The following is a 25,845-nucleotide window of genomic DNA, read 5'->3' as shown; positions in this document are numbered from 1 at the left end:
ACCATGAAATTTAGTGAAAACAGAGTACCCACTGTTTTTTATTGTCACAGACGAAGCCTCTTTATTGTCAGAGTGTCCTCTGGGAATCACTCTGACAGCCGAGTTTTCATTTTGCTGTCCCTCAAGTAACAGAAATGCTACATGTATCTTATATAAAAATTGATGGATACATTTTGTCACAAAATTTGAAGAAGCTGTCTTGTAGCTGAAGTCTTACCAGAGATTCAAATTTTCATTATTTATCATTTTCCCATTTGGCTCATTTCTTTTTGATCAGGCACACAGAAAAAGGCAACAGCAGGATTTTCCAGGTGCTGCCATCTTCTCTTCATCACTGTTGCACTACTGTTGTTACACTGATTTAAAACGTGTCTGGTATGTGTGAGTGTTCAGTTATCTGTGCTGGTGAAATAAAGGGTCTTTCAAGATACTACTTTTTTTTCAGGTGATTATATAACATGGCTATAAAAACCACTCTTTGGCACACAGAAAAACAAATTTTGACTGGGAACTTTATGCTGAGATTTAGCCTGCAGCAGATCTTTAGAAGTGAGCTAGAAACTGAGCATTTCCATTACAAACAGAAAGCAAAGGATGCAGCAGTTTGAGGGTTACACAGTTAGAGGAAAATGCATTCCCTTCTTTATACAACAAAAATGATTTTGCAGCAGTGTCCAGAATTTGCTTCCTATGACGTTTGGTGAATTGAAAACAAAACAAACAAACAGAAAGACTGAGATACAGATGTTATAAAACTGTCTACAAGCAAAACCTATTTCCTTTCCCCTCCCCCCTAGATAATTGCTCCAATTTTTCCTCCAGCTGAGTTCAGATTATGTTTCTGCATAACAGATGAGAGAAGCTTCATGGTATTGACTATATAACAGACATTTAATCATATATTTCCTAGAAGAGATGAGAAAAAAGTCCAGAAACAACACTCAAATTGCTTAGAAAAAAGTAACTGGCAAAAGAGGCTCATGCTCAAATTTGTGCCTAATGTCAATTAATGTCACGATCTAAAAGACGTTTGCAGAAGCTTCACACATTCATAGAGGCAATGTGCCTTGGAAACTATGACAAAGAAGCAAATTTGCTGTGACATAGCACTTTGTCAGCCAGAAAAACCTGTGACACTAAAACCGAGGGGAGAACCTAAGCGCTTACAGCATTAAATCCTTCCCTGATTCAACTGCGAAGTGGCTGAATCCGGAGCTGTGCACAGCTGGCAAAGCCACACAGCAGCAGAGCAGGACGCTGCCCCCGTCGCCTTGCACGTGGCGGGCGTGCAGGGGAGGGTGGCAGTGCTGCAGCGGGGCAGGGAGGGGAGGTCCAAAGGCCACCCCGGGGCACTGCCATGCTGGTGCCCCTCCAGCACATGGTGGGAGGCAGGGAGACCTGGAAGTGGGTTGGTACGGCCACGGGAATGCTATCACCCGGGGATTAACCTATATCACTATATCCTAGGCCTGTCAATCCCGATTTTACAACAGTGTTTTTGGAAGACCTTTCCAAGGCTCCCACAGAAATTTTCAGATATTCACACAAGCAATTTGCGTAGCACATTTTTTACAAGCTAATTACTGCAGCCTTGCTTCTCCCAGTGGGACTGGATCCAGCTAGAGCCTCTTCTCCCTCAGCTGAGGTAGAGGGCTTGTACCTAGACTGTTAATTTATGCCAAAGCATAAATATTTACATTACTTCCTTTTCCCTCAAACATCTTCCCCTTATAACAGGTCCAAAACTAAGTAGCTGTTTTCCTGACATGCACAGATGTTTTTATGGACTTTCAAGAGCCACACACTGATTTAGCCACATGCTAGAGGGCTCTCTCATTGGGTGACTGTTCACAGAATTTAAAGATAAAATTATCCAGGATGGTTTTTAACACTTTTAAAAAAGTTTTACACAGATACTATGAGATGCGTGAATGCTGTGAACTAGGACTACCAATAAACATATTTCAGATAAGTACCCATTTCTATTCCATTTTCTCAGTTTGTGGAGAAAACTATATTTTATCCTACGCATCAGTTTATCATTTGACGCAGCGAAGCCTGCTGCCCCTGGGGAGGCAGCCGCAGCTGCCTTCCCTAAAGAGAGGGAGGAGCAGAGCCAAATCACCCGGGCCAACCCAGCGAGCTGCCCTGAGCGAGGGGGTGCTCTGCAGAAAGCAGCCTGGCCAAAGGAGTGAGGTTTTAGACTTGCCATCGTCTCCAAGGAAGGAAAACAAAACTTTCCTGATTAACAGCCTTCGGATTTTCTGCAAAACCAAGAAACAACAGATGGGATTACAGAGGAAGGGAGAGTAGAAAGATGGAAAAAAGAGTGTAAAACAAAAAACATGTTAGGGATGTGTCTGAAAGATGAGTAAAACCAGTGTGCCAGGATGCTCCTAACGAAACAAAAAGATTTGGGACAGAAAGGACTGTTACAGTCTCAAGCGTTCACTTTTCAGGGTGTGGTTCCCATTGAGAAAATGGGATTTTAAAAATTAAGCATTACCGTAAATGAAGTATTAGCACAGACTATACTTCCATATTCAGCACGAAATCAGTCATTCAGATACTATAAAATGCTTCATAATCTCTCTGCTGTACTTAAAGCAGTAAAGAATACAACTTTGGCTTGATTTATTCGCAAAAATTTTCCCACTGTTATGCCCAGAACCACCCACAGGAATGCAAGACTGGAAGTGGACTCCTTGAGTCTCCCAAGATCAGGTCCCCCATCAGGACAAATCTTGTCATAAATTGATAAACTCCATCTAAAAATAGGCAAGATTTATGCCTCCATTGCTGTGATGAAAGGCAGCCCCAGATCCCCCCTCCCCAGTGGCTGGAAGGCATCCAGCTTCCAGATAACAAATAACCCTGATCAGTCCTTGCCTGCTTATGAGCAAAAAGTGAAAACAACTCTCTTTCAGAAGGGAATAAACATTAGTTTTAAAACACAGAGAGACTGGGATTGGGCCTTTGCTATCCATAAAGTTTCAGTTGCCTGATGCGAAGGATGTATGGGTAGATAATTAATCTGCAGTGAAGCTGGTTGCTGGGAAGCCATTAACAGCTCACTTGGTTGATGAGAAACAGTGGCTCTGTGACAACATTTGGTTTGGCTGGCAAGGATTCATTTATTCAAAAGACACAGAGCTTGTTTGTTGTTAATTTTTGGAAACATCAGCTTCTGCTCCGTATCAAAAGCCAAAAAAGGTATTCCCTTTTTATTTTTCATGTAATATTGAATTTTTTGGTTTCTGGCAGGACAAGGCCTTTAAAAAATGTTAGTGTTTATTTCTACAAATAAAGGTTAATTAGCATAACGTTTTCTAAAGTTTATATACCCCTCAATAAAAAGCTGGTAACTTTAACATAAGGAATAATAATTTCCTTTCCTTCCTTGTTTTTCAAAGTTCAAATTATTTGTGAAACCCAAAGCTTCCTTTCATTTTTTTTTCAACTGGTTTTAAACCCCTCCAAAATCTAAATCAACATTAAAATAACATTATTAAAATTATTTAAAATTAGGTAAGGAAAATCTAGATATGTAACAGCCGTTTTTACAGTACACCACCTATATTTTTACATGCTTACAAATTGTATACAATATGTTCTACATCATAATCTGTAATATATTGTATCAAAAAAATTAAAAAGAAAACATTTCCTATAAAATCAACTACTTGTTCGGTTTCAACCTTTGAGTGAGTTCATACGGCAACACTAATACAGTCATTGGAAACTAAAGCTTTTCTTTTCCTAATATTTTGTAATTTTAAATTTGTAACATTAATTTTACAACCAATATACTGTTTGATTCATTTGGGTTTCTGGCTTGAGGTGAATTTCTGTCATGAAGAAGCACAAAGAAAGAGAGCATACTGACTTTTTTAAAATCTATCTAAGCCTCAGCTTCTCACATTGGAAATATTCACATCATATCTGAAGTTTTCACAGAGTTCTGAGAAATAGAGATAGCTTTAAAGTTTACTTCCACATCCCCACTTGCCCGATTTCCAGCGTAGACTAGGTCCAGGGTTTTGACTGTAGCTCATTTCTTAATATTTAGCTAATTTAAATGCTAATTAGACTAATTTGATGAATAAAACGTGGTAGGAATTCATTAACAACTTTGCTGCTATTGCTTTATGTCTACAGAGACATTTTCTAAAACAGGGCTCCAGGGACAGTAGCGCATCTGTTACCAGTTGAACAAGTTGGATTTTTTGTAATACTAAACCGTAGAGTTGGCAATGTATTGCAGAATTGCAGAGGAGATGGAGGAACAATTTTAAATTTTCCAAATCTAGCCCATCTTGGACATAGGCCACTAATGAAGAAGAGGCCTTATGCTGTCCCGGGCCCATCTGCTTCATGGGTTTTGCTCTGAGTTTTATATACAGTGGAAGACAATGTGCCTTGTCTCTGTCTCTCATTACCTACTACAGGCGTTCCAGCTGATACTGCAGTTGTTCTGCATGACATTTTTGCTGCCTGTATAAAGAACTCAAACTGTTCACCTCAAGTCTGATACTGTGGATAGACTTTCACGGTTTTGTTGAGCCCCATGAAGTTCGTGAGGCTCCACAGAGGTGGAGCAGATAGAAAAATGGATGAGATGATCTCTTTGGAAGAACAGTCTTGGGGTTTTTTGTTTTGTTTTGGCGTTTGGGTTTTTTTTGTTTGCCTTGTTTTTTTGATTTTTTTTTTTTTTACTTTCTTTTTTTCTGCAGCATGTGCCATTGCCACAGTCAACAAGGTACTTAAGCAGATGCCAGATTTTCAAGATGTGACTTTGAATCTATTCACAAGCAAAAGTTGCTCTTGGGCTTAATTAGGTCACTGAATTTTAGTCTGAAAGAGACAGAAAAGAAGCAGTCCTATGGAGAACTTCCATGGGACTTTATAAGGAAGAAAAAGAGGCTTCTCTAAAAACCAAGTGCCTTTCTGCAGAGCTGGCAGGTGCCTATGTTACAGCAGTTTATGTCACAGCTAACCTCTTTAAATTATATTCATGTTTCAGAAGGTCTGGGCTAAGGCTACCTTCCTCTCTCAAATTCCCCAGGGCTAATTCCCCAGGTAACACTGGTGAAGAAACATATATAGACAATCATACTCAAAGTGGAATACCTTTTCTACACAACAGTATTATTATTCAATGTTGCCTGTCCGGTAGGAACATGCTGTGTGCCCTTCTCGGAACAAACGAGGCTGCTGGAGGAAGTGCAATGCAGTCAGAAGTGAAACTGTCCTATGCAGAAGCCTGTCAACAGACAGCATGGTAATGCAAACAAAAATTCAACCATTTTTCACAGGGAAAATATGTTTTCCCTGCTAACATGACTAGTAATTAGCTGTCCAACTGAAAGTACCTTTTCACTGTGATTGCGGTCTAAAGCTTGTTCCACTCTAAATCAGCCGTGTTTATGTTGTGCCAGTTCCTCTGATTCCTACCCCATTAACTTTCCCATGACATCTTAAATTGAGTTTAGAACTTAGGAAAACTGATAGCACTGCAAATGATGAACTTGGTGTATCTCAATTAATCCACTATATCTGTCAACGAGCACATGCGCCTCACAAGGTTGAGCCTTTCCTATCTTCCAGTGTTTCTCAACCACAATTTAGCTGGAGGAGGGGTAAAAATGTTTTGTATCCAGTGTGTCACCTGGGACTCATGGCTGAGACTGACAATGAGGAAAGCACTGGTGATAAAGTTTTGATGCCATGGGGATGTTTGTATAATATTTACCGGAAGAAAGCATAAACTCATGTTGTCTTTTGCAGGTTTTTTATGATATGGAAGCTTTTTGTTCATAGTGGTGTTGGCTTTGTTGACCTGAAGGTACTATAAGGAACTGAAAAGGTCTTACACAGTGGCAAAAAGAAAAAAGAAAAGTGTTGCTAAAAAAGAGTCCATTTTGGACTCTGATCTCTTTCTGTGTCAGCTGCCACAGCTGAATTAGTCTGTGATTGTTTTAATTTGCATGTAGAGCAGCAGCCCCCATGTGGCCATCTAAAAAATCCCCCAGATTTTGGGGAAATATGGATTCAGGTCCCTCCCTGCTAAAGATTTTCTGTGATAAGCAAAGTGGAATAGATAACTGAGGCTACTCAAAGGCCTCTAGGCATCTTTCTTCTTCTGAAGATAGATATATTTCATGTATGACTTTTGAGTCCACATATGTATTTAGATACTTAATTCTGATGAAAAAAAATACTCAGTGGCCAATAGAAACCTAAATATCGTTGTGGATCTGGGTGTTACTATTTCTTTGCCTTAGTTTTCCACCTGTAAATATTACTCTGCCTCACAAAACTCAAAAAGATAAACATGTTACAGACAGTGAGTGATGTGGTCAAGTGTAGCAGTGGTGGGAGCCATACAAACTTATAATTAAAAGCGGATAGGAAGAAATGTAAAAGAGGTCATCTGTATTGAGAATACCATTTATAAGTGAAAAAGCTCTAAATCAGTTTATCACTATTTTAATTTAGTTCTGCACTTGTTGGGTTTTTTTGTTTAAACTTTTGTTCTTGAATGCTAGAAGTGAAAGTAATTAAGTTTACAAGTATTTCAAATGGAGGTCAGTACTCACTTCTACATGTTGACATGTCTGAATGAGTTTCGCCAAAAGAGTTTCCAGTTCGGTATTCCTCTTAATAAGGTTTGTGAGGTTACTCTCCAAATTTTGCTGGCAAAAAGAAAGAAAAGAACACGTTAGCATTTTGAAGAATTTAATGTTTAGGTGAACAGTTGAAAAAAATGGATATATTTTCAGGATCTGAATTTTGTAATTACACAGGTATGAACATGAGACTTTCATTTTGATATGTTCCATCAAATGTTTTGTCTATGCATCGAGTATGGCAAAACGAGAGCAGAAAAGTTCAAGATAAGAGTGAGCTTTAGAAGATAGAGTTTCTAAGGATCTACTAAAAACTAGATTAAGCAATTAGTTTTAGTCAGGGGAAAAAAAAAAGGAGTAAGGAGAACAGCAGGGAGGCTAAAAACATTTCAGAAAAAAAAAGTGGTTTATTTTGGCTGAGAACACTTTTTGACTCCTGCTCTCAGTCTAACATCTATTTCCTGCTCTCAGTCTAACGTCTGAATTTAAAAGCCTGTTACTAACTGAGGTCTCCAAGTATGTGCCCCTTTGGGACTGTATTTGTAAGGACCCAGTAGATGGGTCAGCACTTTCTTCTTGGGATTCTCAGTACTGGAGGGGATTGATCTAACTGATTTAATTCCCTAGTTCAATAGAGTTATATTTCTTAATAAATATTTCTAAGGAAAAACATCCTTTCTATGCATAAGAATGAAATATCTACTCACAGGTTGTGCCTTCACTAATTGCTCTTAAGAGAGAACTTGTGGCTTATGTCTGTGTTTATCAACCGATTACGGCTGCAATAAATATCTGCAACTGTGGGAGATCAGAGTGCTTTCCAGCTTCCAGATCGAAGGCCACATCCTGGCCACTGTGCAACTGCATGTGAGATTCCCCTCTGTATCTACAGGAAGGAAATCCAAGCACATGAGGAGGAGGAGGAGGTCTGTGATGGCTGTGACCTGCTCCCTGGTCTGGCTGCCTTGGGACCAGGACCCTGAAGTGCACCGTGGAACTTGCAACTACCAGCTCCTCGCTTTTTACTACACACCCTGAGACAGCTGTTGTTTTACATGAAATTCCATCTTCTGGAAACACACGGGCATGAAAATGTCCTGGTTTTGCATAAATACAAAGTTTCTACAGAGATTAAAAAAATCCTCTGTAAATATAACTTGAGTACATAAAAAAGAAGAAGAAAAAGAAGCAAGCCATTAAAAAGAGTCATGACTGTAAACATTTATTTATTTCAGTAACTTCAGGGGTATGTATTTAATTTTGAAAATCCTGGGGACTGCTGGCGTGACAAGCTGTTCCTCATAGTTATTCACCTATGTAAGTGTGCGAGCCTAGTCCCTTGCTTAGTATTCCTGACAGGCTGACAGTCCCTGCCGTTTAATTGTACTTTGTCCTCCGAGCAGTCCCTGGTATCTCGGAAGTCCTGAACAAGAATACCAGAACTGGGCCCTGTGCTTCTCTCCTCACAAGGGCTGTAGTGTCTCTGCAGAGCTCTCATTAATTTCATCCCTCCTCACCTTTTATTAATGGCCTTCTTTTCTTCACACTACTACTTTTCCCCCCGATGTATCTATTCCGTCGCTTAAGTCCCTTCAGCTACCATGAACTTACTTGACTTCTCTCATCCTTTCACCCCATCCCTTACCGCCTCTGTGCATGCATTCAGTGTGTGGGTGTGGGGGTGTGTGTGTGTGTGTGTGTTTGTTTGTTTTCTGGTGCTGTTACTCCCTGCCTATTTCATGCAGTTTTAAAACACTTTGTTCCCTGCTGTCCCTTTCTGCAGCCATGCAGTCTCCTTACTCCTTCTTGCACGTGGCTACGAACAAATGAAGCTGACAGTATTTCACTGCTGAACCTTACGTACTTTGGCATTTATCAGGGCTGATGCTGTAAACACCAGAGGAGCAGTCAGTCCTGTTCCATTAAAGATAGCACAGGATTTTGATGGCTTTACGTATATAACCCTTCTGAGAAGCGTGATGGCTGTTTGAAGTATATAATTTTGGCATTTTCTTCCCAGCGCAGCCATACATATCGTGTATCACAAGCTCTGGCTGTAAAAATACCTTCTACACTGCATTTATTTTATAGCCCATTAAAATAAAGAGTAACAAGGACGGGCATTCTTTACCAAACAGTCTGAGCTGTATCTTATATTTCCATAAGCTGTACTGTGAACAATCACTTAATTGCAAAGGCATGTTTGCTGTGCTGTTAGATGTCCCTTTGTAGAGCTGAGACTCACATGCAAAGTCAAAATACCATATATAGTTACAGTATCAGATAACCTTTGTCTTTAAAAGCCAGTTTGTTAAGGCGGGTCCAAATGTACAAATACTCTTGAAATGATACATATACCTTCTTATTGCCCATATATTCATTTTGTACATGTTCTAATATTTTATACCAAAAGATTTAAAATGAAAAATGTAAATTCTTGATTGGGATTGCCTGATTTCAAATGTATTATTGAACACAATAAATGCTAACAGTTGGAACCTTCACATACTATGAAGAAAAAATGTTCTCAAAGCTGAAAAGGAATACTGCAGTGATTTTCAATAACCTGAAAGTGTCTTGAACTAAGGCCATTAATATATGAAGAGTAACTATTTTTCTCTGAAACAGAAATCTATTTACCCATAGATTATAGATAGATTATTATATCCAGGATATTTTCAAATCCTGGACAAAGAACAAAATTTTAGGATAAGTACTCTATCCAGTGAATATAAACATAAACCCATATATGTTATTATGGTTTCACACAGGTCTCTTGATTCCCCAGTTGTGAAAATGGAGGATAACTAGTAAACAAGTGAGTTGCCTTACAAAAATTAGAGTTAATGCATTCCTGTGCTCTTGCTCCTCGAACTGTGTCATTTTCAAACTGGAAAGCCTGGAATTTTGTTTCCTTGCAGTTTAGTATGCAAGAGATTGGGGTCTTTTTAAGTCAAGAAGTATCAGAGTTTTGACGAACTTCTGTTGAAGAACATCAGTTTATATTAATGCTTTACTAAATAGCAAGAACCTGGTAGCTGCTTTCTGAAATGATTGTCAATCTTTTCAGTTTCACTAGGGTAAGTACTGAATGGCAGCTCTTAAAACTGGCCTGACTTGAAAGTTTTAAAGGTCATAAAACTCGATCAATTCTTGCAGTATGTTTACCCGGATTTTCTTTTGGCAGTATCTTCCTCTAGTTCTTTCCCCTATTCCATTCCCATACAGACCATGGCACCACTTTGGCTACCACGTGATAGTACGTACCAGAAGCGGAGTTCAAGCCCTGCACTCTTTCTTTACTCTGCACAGGGGAAGCTGGAAAGGGCCTGAAAGACTTTTAAATTTCAGAAGTAGTTTAACTTGCTCACAGACTTTCCATAGTGTCACAAACTCATTTCACATCCACAAGTGAAAATTCCCAGGTTGTGTAAAACTTCAACGCCAGATTTGGAGTTCTGGCCATCTTGAAAAATTGATCCAGTGCTGTAGACCAGAATTCCTGTGATAGTGAATTATAGCCAGGTTTTAAGTCTGGAGAAAATGTGCTGCCACATTATGATGAGTATATGTAAAAATGAGTGGTAGAATAAGCTTATTCATGGTATCTTCCTTCCTCCCACCTAGTGTTCTATTGCGATTCTCTCAGGTGAACCAAATTACAACCGTATTTTTGGAAATGTTTTAGATAAATCGTGATTTCTTAAACATTTCCACCTGCCTTTCCTTGTCTTTTTTCGTCACTTGCCAATTTTCATCACTACCTGTCTATTAAAAACTGATCTTAGAAATGCAGGAGTTGTTTTTTTAAAAGAGAAGGACAATAGTTGTGCATTTGCTCTGTGAACAGGCTTCATGCACGCTAACACAGTGGATGCAAACTGGTCTCAAAAATCAAAGGCCAGGCTGAATGCTTCCTGACATAGCCTGAATGCTGCAGACCTAGCCCAAGATCTTGACATTCCATGGGTGCTTTGCAACTGTTTTTACAATATCCAGTATAAAGTGAAAAGAATGCTTACTGTCCATTTAGCATGGTCTGACAACTATACAACATAAATATTCCTATAATCTTGGGATAAATCCAAGTAGATGGAATCACAGACATGTAATTGAAAGGGACAGCTGAGGATGATGTTTCATTTTGACTTCGCACGCCTATAAAATGATATGATCCAGGGACTGGAGTCTGAAGTTGGAAAAATTAATGCTAAAAATTAGAGGAAGGCAACTCAGGACTGGATGCCTTCTTTAAGCTGCTGTCTAGCTCACACTGAAGTCATGATCTTGTTGCAGTAATGATTGCGTGAAGCTTGTGCCCTGATTGAAGTGGGAGGTCAGACTAGATGATCATAATGGTCTCTTCTGGCCTTTAAATCTATCAGTCTATGAAAACCAAATGTGAACCCATGCCCTTTGCCAAATTAACAGTCTCACGCAAAGCATCGCTTGTCTAAAATAGGAAGGTAGCACAAACAGATAGTCCTAAGCTACTATATGGGTTGAAAATGCTGTCAAAATAAATTAATGTAAGCTTCTTAAGAAGAAAAAAGCTGACTTGCGTGCTCCTGCCTTACGTCACAGCAGAGAAAACAACAACATCCCAGAGATGATCTTCTCAGAGGCATTTTCCTGGTCCATAAAAAATGTTTATTCAAAGGGCCACAAGATAAAACATATAGCTGTCAGCTACAATGAGATTTTAAACTCCATTTGAAGTAAAGCCACTGTCTTTTTCTCAATAAAATACTCTTTCTTGCCATTGTTAAATATAAGTATGCATTTGTATTTTCCACTCACTGCTTACTGGAAGGTTTTTAGAATCCACTGAAACTGCAGTATGTGCTAAGACTCACACACTGTGGGACAGTACTTTGTAACAACAGCCTTGCTCACCATTTACATCAAATCCATCATGATCAAAGCCCTTTGGCAGCCATCATTGACAGCAGTTTGCATTTCCTTTGCTCCTGGTTTAGAACTGACCAGGGAAAAGGCATATTTTGAGGCTATTTCCTGGCTTAAAGAAGAAAACAACTTTGGAGAGCCTTCTGGGCTTATCAGAGCCCTGCATAGTGGAAATTAGGTTAAGTAATTATATAGGTTTCATGAGAACCACAGCTACCCTCCCATCACCTCTACAAATGGTCAAACTGAAACAGAGGTTATATATTTTCAGATTTGGCTGGTCATAGCGTGTAACCAAAAGCCACATGGTTACACTGCAGTAAAACACAGATGAGGAATAAAATTGCCACAAAGCAGAAGTGTGATCGTATCCTAACTTACTCAAGCTAGCAGGGCAACCAGAGTGGTGTTGACATGGCAGATCAGTCTTTAGTACATGTAGGCTGGCTGGAGATTATAAGTATACACTCTGTCGCTAACAAACTCCATGCAACCACATCTTCATTGCAACTGTTTGTTTCTCCTCCTAACTCAAAGAAGTTATGCTTGCATGTGCTCCAGTTACGTTTCCACCTCGTCGTGGTGATATACCCTCTGAACTAGGCCTGTTGCCTCCAGGACATGTGTCTAACCTATTAAAAAAGTTGCCAATCAATTCCAGAAGAACTGCCAGAATATCAAGCATGGTTTCGAGCCAGGTTTTGGGTGTATGCGAGTTTAATGTTTCCTTTGGTGTTCTTTATTTGAATGGACATGCCAGGTGCACATGGAAAAACTTAAGCTAATTTTTATTCTATGTACTTGTCCTGAAACAGATGATTACTCTTCCGTAGGATACACATGCTCGATCCTGTATTTCTCCAGCCAGGGAATGGTAACATTTGCAGTTAATAGGAATGATTGACCTCAAGTCTCAAATGTGCAGAGCTTGACAACTGCACTCCACATTTCTATGTGAAAAGGAATAACAGCTATGATGTTGATACACTCCTGGGGACTAAGATTTTTACCTCAAGTGATTACAATATATCACAAGGAAAGACCCATGAGATACTGCACCGTTAATTAATTGTCCAGCACTATGTGCATTAAAAGTGCAATAAAAATAGCTGCATTTGAAGCCACTATGATTTAAATGATGTTAACTAAGTTGGGCTTATTTCCATATTTCATAGGAATGTCACTTATTTTTTTATTAACCCTTATTTAAAAAGGGACATTATGAAAATTAAAGGAAATCCAAGCATTTCAGGTTCTTGACCACATAAAATCTTTATTAACTGAGAGGACAATATTCTAGGGAAAACCTACAATTGTGCACTCACCTCTCTGCAAAGCCGTGCCCTCAAATATACCATGGGTGCTTGCCACTTGTGGCCATGGCTCTGCCCTTTGATTTAACTACACTAATCATCTGCCTTGTGAGTTGGTTTGCTGCCATGCTCTTTAGCCTTCCTTCACTGCTGCTTCTTCCTTCCTCAGAGCATAAGAGAAATTTCACAGCTGGGGCCTCTTGAGGAAAAAGGACAGGACAAGAGCTATGTATAGTACACTATACCAAAAAAATTTTTTTTTATGTGCAGTAGTAGGTTTGGGAAAGAAATATATACTTAAAAACTATTCCACCTGTAACAGGGACCATGATTACCAAGAATGCAGGCCAATGGAACTGATGCTGCTTAGTTATTTTCAATATTATAACATGAAATGAACATACAAAAAATGAAAAGAAAATAGCATTCTCTTTTAAACAGAGAAAGTGATTTGTTTTCTCAGGGCATTCAAACATGTTATAAAAACTTTGTCCCAGTTTAGACAATGACAAAACTGAATGTAGGACAAGTAATTTTTTTTTTAGAGATTCCCATTTCAATCAAACTATTATAAGATATCCAAATGTTGGCTTGGCTGGATCTGGGGGATTGGTTCAGCATTGTTTCTAATGAATCATTAATTAAAGGAGGACTAGAAAAATGATCAGGAATCAAGGCTCAAGAAAGACGAGATTAATCATTTGACTAAATTAAAAACCAAAACCAGTCTCAGACTGATATGTGAGCTAATCAAGGTTTGCAAAAGTGTAGATATATTTGAAGCCCAAATATATATGATTTTTTTTTTTTTCACTTCAATGCAGTAGTCAAACTGGAAGATGAAGCGTTAAAAAGAGCACAACAAATACCAGAATCCTGCATTTAAAGCATGTCATTAAAGAGTTATTGAGGAGAGCTAGAGGATTCGTAAGCTCCTTCTTTTCCCCATGGGCTAATCCAGTGCAATGGAGGGGGTTAAGGAGAACTTGAACTGTTCTCAGCAGTCCTGCAGCACCCTGGATGCACCCACTTCTGAACTTCCAGGACATGGAACATACTTAAAACAGGAGTTCAACAAGAGCTCCTGCTAACGAGATGCCTAATCTAATATTGCACAAGCAAGACCTGGGAAGTATTCTTTCCAAAAACCAAAGTTCTGAGTTTTGCACATAACTAATGACAGACATTTATAGGAAGAGAAAGCAAAATCTCATCTAAAGAACCACAATTTATGTGGTGTTATTAAAGTCCTGGCTTCTACAGATGTCTGCCTAAACATTTCTGAAAGTTTGTATTTTATTTAAGAGGTTATATTATGGAAAAAAATCTGGTTTTAATCAGTCAGTACATATCACTGCATTTTGCGGTTGAAAAATTCCACCTTATCTAACCAGGTATGTATAAAAAGCAATTCAGTATTATGCAAAACTGGCAGGTTAGAAAGGACAGCTAGATAGGCAAGGAGTGGAGAAGGTCAACATGGTGATTTGGTCTGTGTTAGGTAGCAGACCGGTGGAGCTGTCACAAACCTAACTAAAATCTTTCTTCTGGCCTGTAACAAAGCTGCCATTTGAGGCAGCTGCATTTATGTTTCTGTTTTTATGGCAAACAGCACTTTGAAAGACGTCTATAGATTGCCCTCCTGAGGATATTAATTGTCCAATCTGGAGAATGAAGCTGGAAGTCCATCTCCTGGCACAGCTGGGAGGACTGGGATGCCCAGGGCACACACTGGCTTTGTCTGCTACTGGTGCAGCAACTAGCAGATGGGCTAAACAGTCCACCAGCAGGAATTTATTCAAGAAATGGGAGTGACTTTCTGTGCAGTTCCTCTATAGAGAGGGAACAGGTGCATCTGTAAACACAATATACTCCCAGCTGTTGCTCTGGCAGCATATTAGGAGCCATACAGGCACCACTGTTAAGCCCAAATGAAGCCAGAGCACAGCATCTCTTCTGGAAAATGCCGATCTCACTGTCCAACAGCATGGTGCATGAGGCAAGTGTCAACTAACCAGTCAAGCAGAAAGACCCAACTCTGACTTAGGGTAAATCATATTAAACAAAGCCCGACTTACAATTATGTTTTATGGTAATTTTTTGTGTTTATAAACTCTCCAGGATTTTGCCAAGAAGTACACCATGAGCTAATTCTTCCACTCTGGAGCGCTCTGGTTTTGTGCCACTGAAGTCATTGGTGGCTCTGCCTTTTCCTTCCAGTGAATTGGCTCCAGCTGCAAGAGGTTACTTGCAGTAAAAAAGTTGGCATTCGTCCAGTTTAATGCTCATTCTGGCACATGCTTATTGCCTTGCTGCCCACAGTTAGAGCTTGGTCTAGACAGAAGTGTAAATCTCTCTGTGTTTTCTTCTCTTCATTTGCTCTGTTTCCTATTCAGTATACTTAACTCCTCTACTATATTGAGTAAATGCCCTGAAAGAAGTTTGGCATGGTGAACTTTAGTTACTCACATTTTTAAAGTTCAGACATGGGCTTAAGTACTTTTCTGAAAAGAAGGCTTAAACATTTATCTAAAATACTTGTCAATCTGGCCTGATAATATAATTTATCAGTATTTTTCTGTACAAAGCTTTTGATGAAGCAGCAGATCTTGAATTTAGGAGTTAGGCAAATAATCATCCTTGATTCAGATTTCAGCTACAGAGTTGTTATTATATTTAAATCTTTGACTTTACAAGTTGCTATGGATAAAACCAGAGAATAATGTTACATAAACTTAGTACAATTACATACTTAGGGACTTATTAAAACAATGTGATGGTGATGAGCTAAGTTTAAACCCAATAGTGAGTATAAATTTCAAGGTACAGATCATGAATTGGAATCAGATTTTATTTCATATTTCTGTCATACTCAGGTGAAATTTCTGTTCTGACCTGCCTCACCCTTATTGCCAATACTTCATCAGAGATCAACTTCAGATGTCAAATTCACCAACCAACAAAAAAACCCAACCAAAAAAAACAACAACAAAAAAAACCCAAACCAAAAAAGACAATAACTAAACCAAACGACCAACAACAAAAAAAAATACGAGCTTTTGGTTGGAAAACCAGGTTCAGATCTGAGTAGAACTTAAGTATCAATTCACTGGCCACAACAAAAATAGCACTTCCTTTTTGCCTTGTATTTGCAACTGATAAATCAAAGAAAAGCATACCAAGGAAACAGCCAGCAGGCAGAACTATCATCCTCTCTCATTTAATGTGCAACACTAAAAGCTATTCCTCCCCTTACCTCAGCAGCAGACTCAACTCCATTCCCAGACATCCTGATCTCCCTCCCCACTCTTACCTCCAAAACACGTACGTATTTTGCCCCTTTTTTTTGGTCATGCTGTGACCTGCCCAGATGCTGCTACAATGCACCCCCCACCTCCTGCTAGATATTATGAACCTGAGTTGAACCCAGTTGCTGGCTCTTGCTTTGCTGGCAGCCCATGGTGCCAAGAGTTTCTGGGTGAAAGGTCTGAAAGTAACTTGGATGCTCAAGAAAATGCTCAAGGGTGAGGGGTGTGTGCTACAGCCAGGGGAGCACCCAAAGAAATAATTCCTTTCCTTGCTCTGCTAAGATATTATTTTTCAGTCCCTATTGGAATGCACATTCACTCAGATTAAAATGCAGTAATCAATTCAATGTGAATCTGACTATAATTTGAGGGGCAAATAATTGAAGGACAGATTGTTATTTAACAGCCCTTGACAATGTATATGGAATGGTTAAAAAAACCAACAAACCAAAAGCAAATGTCCTATGTGGAGGCCACAGCAGACCTGCGTATTTCACTTATTTCAGTATTGCAGACAACAGATGTGTTTCATTTTACTAATATGAACTAATCAATTAGTATGAACTAATGAATTGTTCATACTAATATGAACAATTGCATGAGGATACTTCAAAGTAGTGAATTTTATCTCAAGAAGGCACGTTTGCACGATTGTGGACCAAGTACTTTTGTAGTTTATTTTTACTATGTTCCTACGATAATAAATCACTTGTAGCGTGCCAAATCTAACTCAAGCCAGTTCTATTTCATCGATATTTGAGGTCCCATCATTATATTCCAAACATTATTTTCCATTTGTTGCTTCGGTTTACATACAGCTTGAAAGCATATATGAGGTAAAACTTCTGTCAGTAAGTATCAGTGGATTGTGACAATACGTTCCTAGTAGCACCACAGAACTCTGGTCTCTCAAGACATTTAAAACACACCATTAAAAATTTAAAATTCTGCTGTAGTTTGGCAAGGAGATAGATCACACCATATGAAATCAAAGGGTGTTTTTAGAAAAAAAGTGTAAACAGAAGCCCAAATATGTGCACCTGTAGATTTCACACTCACACTGTGCAGGCACAAGCTTATCTATCACTGTTTCAATTTCTAATACATAATTTTGTCCTTCAGCTTCTGAGCTGAAATTTTCCTTTCTCTGTTTTCTTGACATTTCAGATTCTTAGCTGAAGGGCAGAATACTCAGGAAAGATCTACATGTTCTCTTCGTAAGAGAACTGGAACAATTAATAAGAGATCCACATGTTCTAATAGCAAGAGGCTTCGAACATTTTACTAATAAAATAAGGATGAGAAGCTTTGTCTTATGATGTCAACATTAAACATCCAAATTTGCATTAGTAAATCTGGCAAATCTGGCATCAGAAAAGAGAGCATCTAATGCATAGAAAACCAAAGCAATATTTAAATACATATATATCCTAGAATTTCATAAATTACCAATAAAGAACAAAAAACATATGAATAACAGAGAATAAACCACCTGAATCCACAGTCCCTTTTCTACAAGAACAGCAAGTGATATGTATAACCCAACCCATTTTTAAAACCTTAGAAACTTAAGAAAAATCAAGACCATTTTAAACTGCCATTTTCCTGTTACCTCTTCCTCCTCCAAAATGCCAAACTCAGAACTGATGGTCCCTTAGAGGAACTCATGTATGAGTAATGAAGCCTTCTAACTTACCTTTGAATGATATACAAAGAATCTTAAACCCTTTCATCTTATTCAGTCCAGCATATCTAAATTAAGGATGCAGAACTGAGCTAGTGTTACATGGCCTGCTGATCATCTTCACATCAGGTGGGCTAACAGTAGGAAAATGCAGAATCAGCGTGCCTGAGCCCTCCCATATAGCTTTGGCCACTTTTCTGTAACCATTTATCATGACAGGCATTCAGGCAATGAAAAATGCATGTGCCTACATTTTGGTGAAAAGGCTAGCAATTTAGAGAGATGTGCAAATCCAATTATTTCTGGAGAAAGAGAGGGAGATCTTAACATTTCATTTGACACATTTAGATAACACGACCCATTTATATAGATGTCCTCCGGACAAATTATTCATTTGATTTATCACAGCCTTTGAAGTTTTCCCTACTATCAAGGCTGGCAAACTTTTTCCACTGAAAACATGAGCCAATGCTGATTATGTAAGTATGATTTTCATGGCACTTTGGGAAGATATAAAAACTGTAAAACTTTTGAAAGTATTTATCTGGAGCCTTTAATTAACTAATTTTGATTTTGATCTCAGAAAAAGTTTTTTTGGAGAAAAGACATGGACTTGATTCACCCAGTACATTACTTCAGATTTGTATTTTTAGCATCTGTTGTTTCTGAGAGTCAGGTCTACTGACTTTGTGAGAAACACCTTCTCTTTAGCTGTATAAAAAAGACACAAACAAGCGTGCATTTACAGAAGTACTCATACATGCTCTGTAATGTGGAAAAAATAAGTTATACAATATGCAAACTGTGTAGAAGGAGAACGCAGAGTCTTCTCTGGTGTTTCTGTGCATAATTACAATAGCATTTTGTGGTCATACAACACGGATTCAGGGCTGAGCCTGATTTCGTACACTCAACAGTTTTTAAAACACCCCATGAAAATACAGCTTTTTAATTTCCTTTGTTCTTTTCCTTGACTGAAGGAGTTAGGTTTGACTGAAGGACTTAGGTCTTTACTCCCTGGAGAAGAGAAGGCTCAGGGAGGACCTCATCACAGTATTCCTGTACTTAAAGGGCAGCTACAATGAGGACAGAGGCTCTCTCTTCACAAGAAGCTACAGAAAGAAGACATGAGGCAACAGGTACAAGTTGCACTGGGAGACGTTTCATCTTGATGTAAGAAATTTTTTACAATGAGAAGAATCATTCACTGTAACAACCTCCCCAGGGATGTGGCAGAGTTCTCACCACTGCAGTTTTTCAAGATGCAATTGGACAGATAGTCCAGATAACCTCATTTAGGCTCCCTTTCCCATGAAAGTTTGGACCAGATCATCTTTTGAGGTGCCTTCCAACCTAGGCTGTTCTATGATTCATGATTTATTAAGTACTTTTATTAGTTAAAGAGCTGTATCTGTAATCAAAGCATTCTTTTAAGCGTGGCTCTGCGTGTGTGTGTGCATGTGCATACGTATGGGTGTGTTTTAGCAAATGCTATGGTGAAATCAACTTACAGGTTAGCCTGGGCTTTTATCCTAGCTCACTGGAGTCCATGCCTGTATTGTGAGCTGATTTGCCCAGTTGGAGCTGATTTCAATGTTGCAGCTCTTTCCTGATTTTGAACATTATAGGGTCATTAAAAGTCAAAAGTGGGTTATGTATGGGAGAGGAGACATCTATCTAATTCCTACTGGTCTGGTCCACTCTTTCCTGTATTGCCAGGAGTTTGGAAAGCAAAGCCTGGCAACACTTGTCAACCCTCAGGATATCAGGCTCTCACAGACGGAGGGGCTTCGATTCCTCCTTTCTGCACACATGCCTGTTTGCCCTGCACGTAAACATGCAAGTCTGTGAGATGGCCAAGAAAATAATTGTGCAAATAGCTGAGGAGGTGCCAGGAGGACTATGCCATATATTGCCTGCATTACTGATGTCAAGAGCGGCTCTATTTTCCCAGTTGCTCCACTGTTTCTAGAAGTGTATACATTTTGCAGTTACATTCTGGCAGGAAAAGCAAGTTGGCATTGGTAAGCCTTTCACTTTGTTATAACTGTTTGTGCAGGATATGGGAATTACCTCTGGGAAATTGCATATTCTAGATAATATTATCGAATATTGAAATGACAGCTCCATTAACTTTCATTTTTCTCATTTGTTTCTGCCAGAGTGGTTCCTATTCCACATACTTACAGTATAAAACTAGCTTTTACCCAGGATTTCTTAATTAATAAGGACCTTATTCTACTTTATAGTTCAATATCTCAGGGGTTTTTTTTGTTTTCATAATAATGTATTTGTTCCAAAAGCTAACAGCAACTGAAATCATGCAATATCTTTGTTTCCATAGTAATCACCTCGATTCAACTGAAAGAAACAAATGAAACACCAAATACACAAGGTCTTAAAATGCCTTAAATTAGTCCTTTAAGTAATTAAATAAAAATTGATAAAACAAGTTTTCTTAATAGAGATAAAACAGTAATAGTGCATAATTTGTACTTTCCCTCTACGAATTTCAACTACTTTTACAAGAGAGAAAAGTTATGATCCTTATTTTACAGATTATTCAATTTCCCTAAGATCAAATGCCTTTAATCCAAAACCCATTGAAGGCTATACTAATTTTTCTACTGAGTCAGTGGGCTTTGAATGAGATTCATCAGAAGCCAGTAAAGCTAAGAAGAAGGTCCCTCCTGTCACAGATACCATGTGCTGGTAACATGTGCTTGCACGGACGAGTAATCTGGGTGCTCAAGATATTGATTAATTATTACTTTGTTGTCAGAGTAGTATCGGCACATTTGATATCACACTATGGCTCAAACAACATATACATGATTACCGATGACAACAAAAGCAATGACTGAAAGATCCCTAGGTTTGACATAACAGAGGTACATTGCCTGCCCTTGCCACAGTCCATTGATACACGATCAAAGTGAAAACTTAGCGGATAAACATTCCCAATTCAGACTTCTAAAACTAGCACCTCAGAAACATTTTATGAAAAATTATTGTCTTGCTGCTGAATGTCATTTTGAAACCGCATGTCTGAAAAAGGACATTTCAGTAGTTCCTGCTGGGTTTGTCCAGACCTTTAAGGCTGTACGTTCCCATTACTAAACATGCACTGCGGTACGTCTCCAGTGTATGACATTGGCTGCTGGATGCTTTTCAAAGTAAATAGAAGTCTGGTTTGTTTCATTTTGCAGAGTTCTCTACAGGTACCTTCAGAGGTGTCTTAGGTAAAAATGAAATTTGTACATCAAAACCACTTTTGAGACTCAGGGGTGAACAACTAGCACTAAAATCAAATGTAAATGAAAGGAAAGGAAAACACCATAAAAGCAATGCATCTAATGGCACAGCATGGTGATTTTCTTTAAGGAAACACTGTACTTGGTAAAACAGCTGTTCACCCTGATGCTTGCAGAAAAGGCCCTGCGGATCCTGGTGGACAACAAGCTAACCGTGTGCTCTCACGGCAAAGTTCACTGTTTCACTTTGAAGGTGGTCAAATGCTGGAGCAGGTTGCCCAACGAGGCTGTAGGGTCTCATCCTTGAAGACAGTCAAAATAGTTAGTCCCCAAGCAACCTGCCTTCTGTGTGCAGGGGGCTGGACTAGATAACCTCCAGAGGTCTCTTCCAAACTAAATTATTCTGTAATTCTGTTATTAAGATGCTTTTCTTCATAAATCATAAATTTTAGAAAAATTGTGAAAATCTGAAAATCTTTAAGATATATAGTTGAGCCTTGAATAATTTTTATATACAGAACTTAATGAAGTATATTTATTTAGAAGCTTTCTTATATACTATTTTACCTTTCAGCAGAGCTACGAGACCTATAATGTCCAATGTGCAGTATGCCAATGTACTTCTTATAAAAGTACAAGGAACTAATAAATACCTATGAATTTAAGATTGTGTTTTAAATATTCAAGGAGACAGATTTCAGGAAAATCAGCTTTTAGGATTTTGATAAGGTTATGAGCTTTATTAGGTATGCTCAATATGCCCATCTTTATAGTACATAGGTGCCAACTTTTTTTGTACGTTTGATTACACTATTTAATGTACATTGTAAAACATGAGTGAATAATGTGGCTACATAGCTTGTTCTATTAACTTCATTGAATCTGTCCTTTGAATTCTTATCTCCTGCAGGATATCAAGTTTCAGTGAATAATATACTTTCTGGGTAGTGTACATTTATGAAAATATCACACCTTTTCTACTTCACCTGGAATCTCTCACAAAGAAAGAGATTGAAATTTATTAAGGGATGTTTTCAGCTTTCAGGGCAAATGTGAGATATGGGACATAAAATAAACAGGAACTCAAAGGCATCTTCAGCCTTTACGATTTCATATACTCTACTAAAAAGAAAAATCTGAGTTTTCTTCCTCCATTCAGCATTGGTTGGGCACTCTATGCTAGGGTGGAAAAAATGTCACCCCTTTTTCCAGACTTGGCTTGTCAGCATCTGGCACCAGGCAGTTGTGATTTAGTGGTCCTGGGCTGCACTGACGGGCATGAAAGTTTCAAAGAGCTTTAATTTAAAAACCCATCAATGGAGAGAACAGATTCAAGCCTGCTTTTAACTGCTTTTAACATTCGCTTGCTCGATATGAAAGCTGTAGGGCAAAAGGAAGAAAAAGCCTTAAAACGTGTGTGGATTGCTTTACGTAGAAGTACAAATTAAATTAAGAGAATTTAGTACTATACAGTGTTAGAAAAGCATAAAGAAAAGAGCACCACCTAAATGAATTACAAATCCTTATATAAAACTTGTGCCTGTTTCTCAGTTTTCCCTGAAGAGCCTGGCTGCTTTGTTTTTCTCTGTCCCATTAAATTGTGCTTTTTTTCCACAGTCAAAAATGCCACTTAGCTGAAATGAAATCCTTAATTCTTTTGAGGGTATACAGTATGGGTCTCCTAATCAGGACATCCTGTGGAAACTCAATTGAAAAAAAGACTGGAGAAAGAGGAAAGAAATACCATATAATACTTTTACTAAAATAACGCACCAATTAAATAAAAATGCAAGCTAAAATTTGCATGCTCTTCATTTTTCCCTGGAGGTCTTGCAAAAGGCTGAAAGCATTTTCAGTTTAGTCCTACAGATATGAAAATTTCAGTGCTATTCTGCATCAGAGCTGTAATTAGTCATTTTGATACTAACAATGGCGTTTATAATTTCACACCAGGCTGATCATCACTTAAAACCATTTATTTCAGCTCAGTACATCCCCTGTTAATTGGAATGTTTTGCTAGTGGTGTGTTCCCATTAAGATACAGTCATGTCATTATGGCCATTAGGCTCAACCTCTTCTCCTGAATACAACCCAGGAAACAGCCCCCCCCCCGAATACATGCATATTGATAGCTGGATTTAGATACACTAACGACTATCTTCTGGTTCAACTGTGAGTTTTAGGTGAAATAAAAGAATTAGTATGCAAAATGTTGCAGTCTCTCTTGCACATGAGGTCAGATGCTGCAATTACCGTGGTCATGTCTGGCCTTAGAAAGCTGAGAATTTATAATGTCTGCCTGCAGCAAGTTCTAAAAAGCAGAAGTTTTGCTATACACAAAGGGCTGAATTCAGCCATTAGATGAATGTAAGAATCAGATGATTTCCAGAGATGTAGCTCAGTTCATAATTTATCCTCAACTATGCAGAACATATTTCAGACTTTTTAAAGCTGTTACTCATATCAGCAGGGATTGTAGCTTCACCTATGATTATGCACATTTGACATTTCCCATTATTAGATCCTGATTTCACATACAGCAATGTCAAACTTTAGTTATTCCAGATTAAATTTTCCAGTTACAGTGTTTCCTTGGCCTGATTTGATTTAATTTCTATTTTTATGAAAATGCCAGATAAAACCACCAGTTAATTTCACAAAACAGGCTAGGGGAAATATGCTGCCACCAATGATAAAAAGGCTTGCTCTGCTGCTTCAGTGCTTTGAAAGCTGGACTTAAATTTGGCAGGAGATGTTTCTGTGCCAGGTATATACCTTTTTGCCTTTTGCTGCCAGTACTTCTAAATTCAGGCAAGATGTGAAAAAACGGTACATCACAGTTTTGCAACTAAAAGCTCTGAAGATTGTCAGAGCTCCAGGCTCCCAGCTGACCAGAAGGTACATGCACCATCATGGTACAGTTCAGGGCTACTAAAACCAAATTACAATATCCTTGTAATGACTTCTTCCACCTGATGACCCAAGGCAGGGTCACAATCCAGATCTAAAAGTAGAGAGTTTGTCTCTCCTGTGCCCTCAGTTCCCACCCATGAGGAGCCACTAGTTAATGCAGAGAAGTTCAATTGAAAATTGAAAGGAAGCAAGTGCCATAGTTTGATTAGAGACAGAGAAAGGAGTTCGACAAAGACACGGGATCAGGTAGACTAGCAACGGATAAAAATTGCTCCTGGTGAGACTAGATTGGAAGGAAGTGCTGGGAAGAAATGGGGATGGACAGCTGGAAAAGCAGAGCGAGCAAAGAGTGACTTTGGAAAAGGATGCTGAGACTGGGAGTCGGGTGAGCTGGAAGCCCCTCTGGAAGTACAGCCAGACAAGAGAGCCTGGAAGTGAGAGGGTAAAATAGCAGGGTAGATACTGGAAATGATAACCCCAGGAATGAAAAAGGGACAGAGACGGTTGAAAAGTAAGGTGAGGGGAGAAAGAAGCAGAACAGAAGAAGGACCAGGGGAAGGTCGGCATGAGTTAGATGAGAATCTGCATATGGGAATTACTGTGGTGGGGAAACAGCTGGGACTGGAAAAATAAAGCCTTGCAGGGCAGAGCCACAGGGGCAAGAGACCAGGGAGGACAGAGGCCTGAGCAGAACAGTGGTCTGTGGGAGGGTGGGCTTACCGAAAGTAGATGGGCATCCATGGAGATCCGAGCAGTCTGGGAACCAAAGGAAAAGGTTGAGAATAAATACAGATGTAGAGCCAGGGAAATGGTACTCTTGGGGCATGGATGCTGAATATATACAACTGGAAAAGGATCTGAGCAGGCAAGGAGATTGAGACTGGGTGTCAGCAAAGGGGAAGACTGAGTCTATGGAAAGAAGACAGGAATTAGAAATGAGTCTCCCTCAGAGGGAGAGGCCTTTAGGTGAATAATTTTGCAAGTCTTTGTGTGGGCTTATATTGACAGAGAAAAAAGTCAGCTCCAGACAGTATTCTTATAATTCTCAAATGATCCCTATGATATCAGCTATACTTTCCCATTTAGCAAAATATTTCCATCTGCCAGCAGAAATGCAATCATATATTACAACAGAATCATATAAATGAGACCCACAGAGGCAACGTTCTGTTTTTAATTGTTTCTCACAATTCTTTTTTACAACCTTGGGAATTCTGCTTATATGCAAAAAGTGAGAAGTAAAAAACATAAACAGTCCAATGGTTGTCTCTGGAAAGGCTGCTCTTTTGTAGACACTGAAAAGGGAAAAAATCAAAGGATCCTTTACTCTTCTGAATTACCAACCTGTGATTTCTGTTTCTATGAATTTTGCCAATGATGTGATTTTGGTAGGATTTCATCCTATCTTTGAAAAGGAAACTGAAATAAATCACTTGTTCTCCTAATCCAGCTTTTAATTAATAAAAGGCTGCAATGTTAATATGATTGTTTGGTTTCCATTTTTTTTTAAGGATATTTCAGTGAAAGGATCAGCTCTTTACTCTGCAAGTTAGCAGGGTGTTAGAGGATGATATTATTTCCTTCTACCTGCTACCAAGTACAATGTATAATACAATGCAACTTGCATCAGCTTTAGTTAGGTTACGTGTTTAGTATTCTTACTAATAAGTTCTCCAAATAGAAGACTCTGTGAAGTTTGTATTTTTTTTTCTTTTTCTTTTTTTGACATCGCCAATCAAGGAAGAAATTAAAGCAGTTTAATTTCCCACATTACAACTATTTCACAAAATGTGTTTTTTCACAAAATGTGTGATGCTTTTGGCTTACAGCTATTT

General features: G+C 38.7%; 1 protein-coding gene across 4 annotated transcripts in view; it reads right to left on the bottom strand.

Moving 5' to 3' along the window:
• Nucleotides 1–25,845, bottom strand: part of MID1 (midline 1) — a 357,917-nt gene that overhangs the window by 43,608 nt on the left and 288,464 nt on the right. For all 4 annotated transcript variants that reach the window (XM_087758360.1, XM_087758359.1, XM_087758361.1 and 1 more), the window contains exon 3: nt 6,600–6,695. In XM_087758360.1, coding sequence (XP_087614486.1) covers nt 6,600–6,695 — 96 coding nt within the window. The remainder of the gene's footprint in view (nt 1–6,599; nt 6,696–25,845) is intronic.

The sequence above is a fragment of the Nipponia nippon genome, unplaced genomic scaffold, assembly GCF_047370975.1.
Source record: "Nipponia nippon isolate SJK-2023a ecotype South Korea unplaced genomic scaffold, ASM4737097v1 scaffold_2, whole genome shotgun sequence".
Classification (NCBI taxonomy): Eukaryota; Metazoa; Chordata; class Aves; order Pelecaniformes; family Threskiornithidae; genus Nipponia; species Nipponia nippon.
The sequence above is the reverse complement of the archived record's forward strand: the minus strand, read 5'-3'. Positions and strand labels throughout refer to the sequence as shown.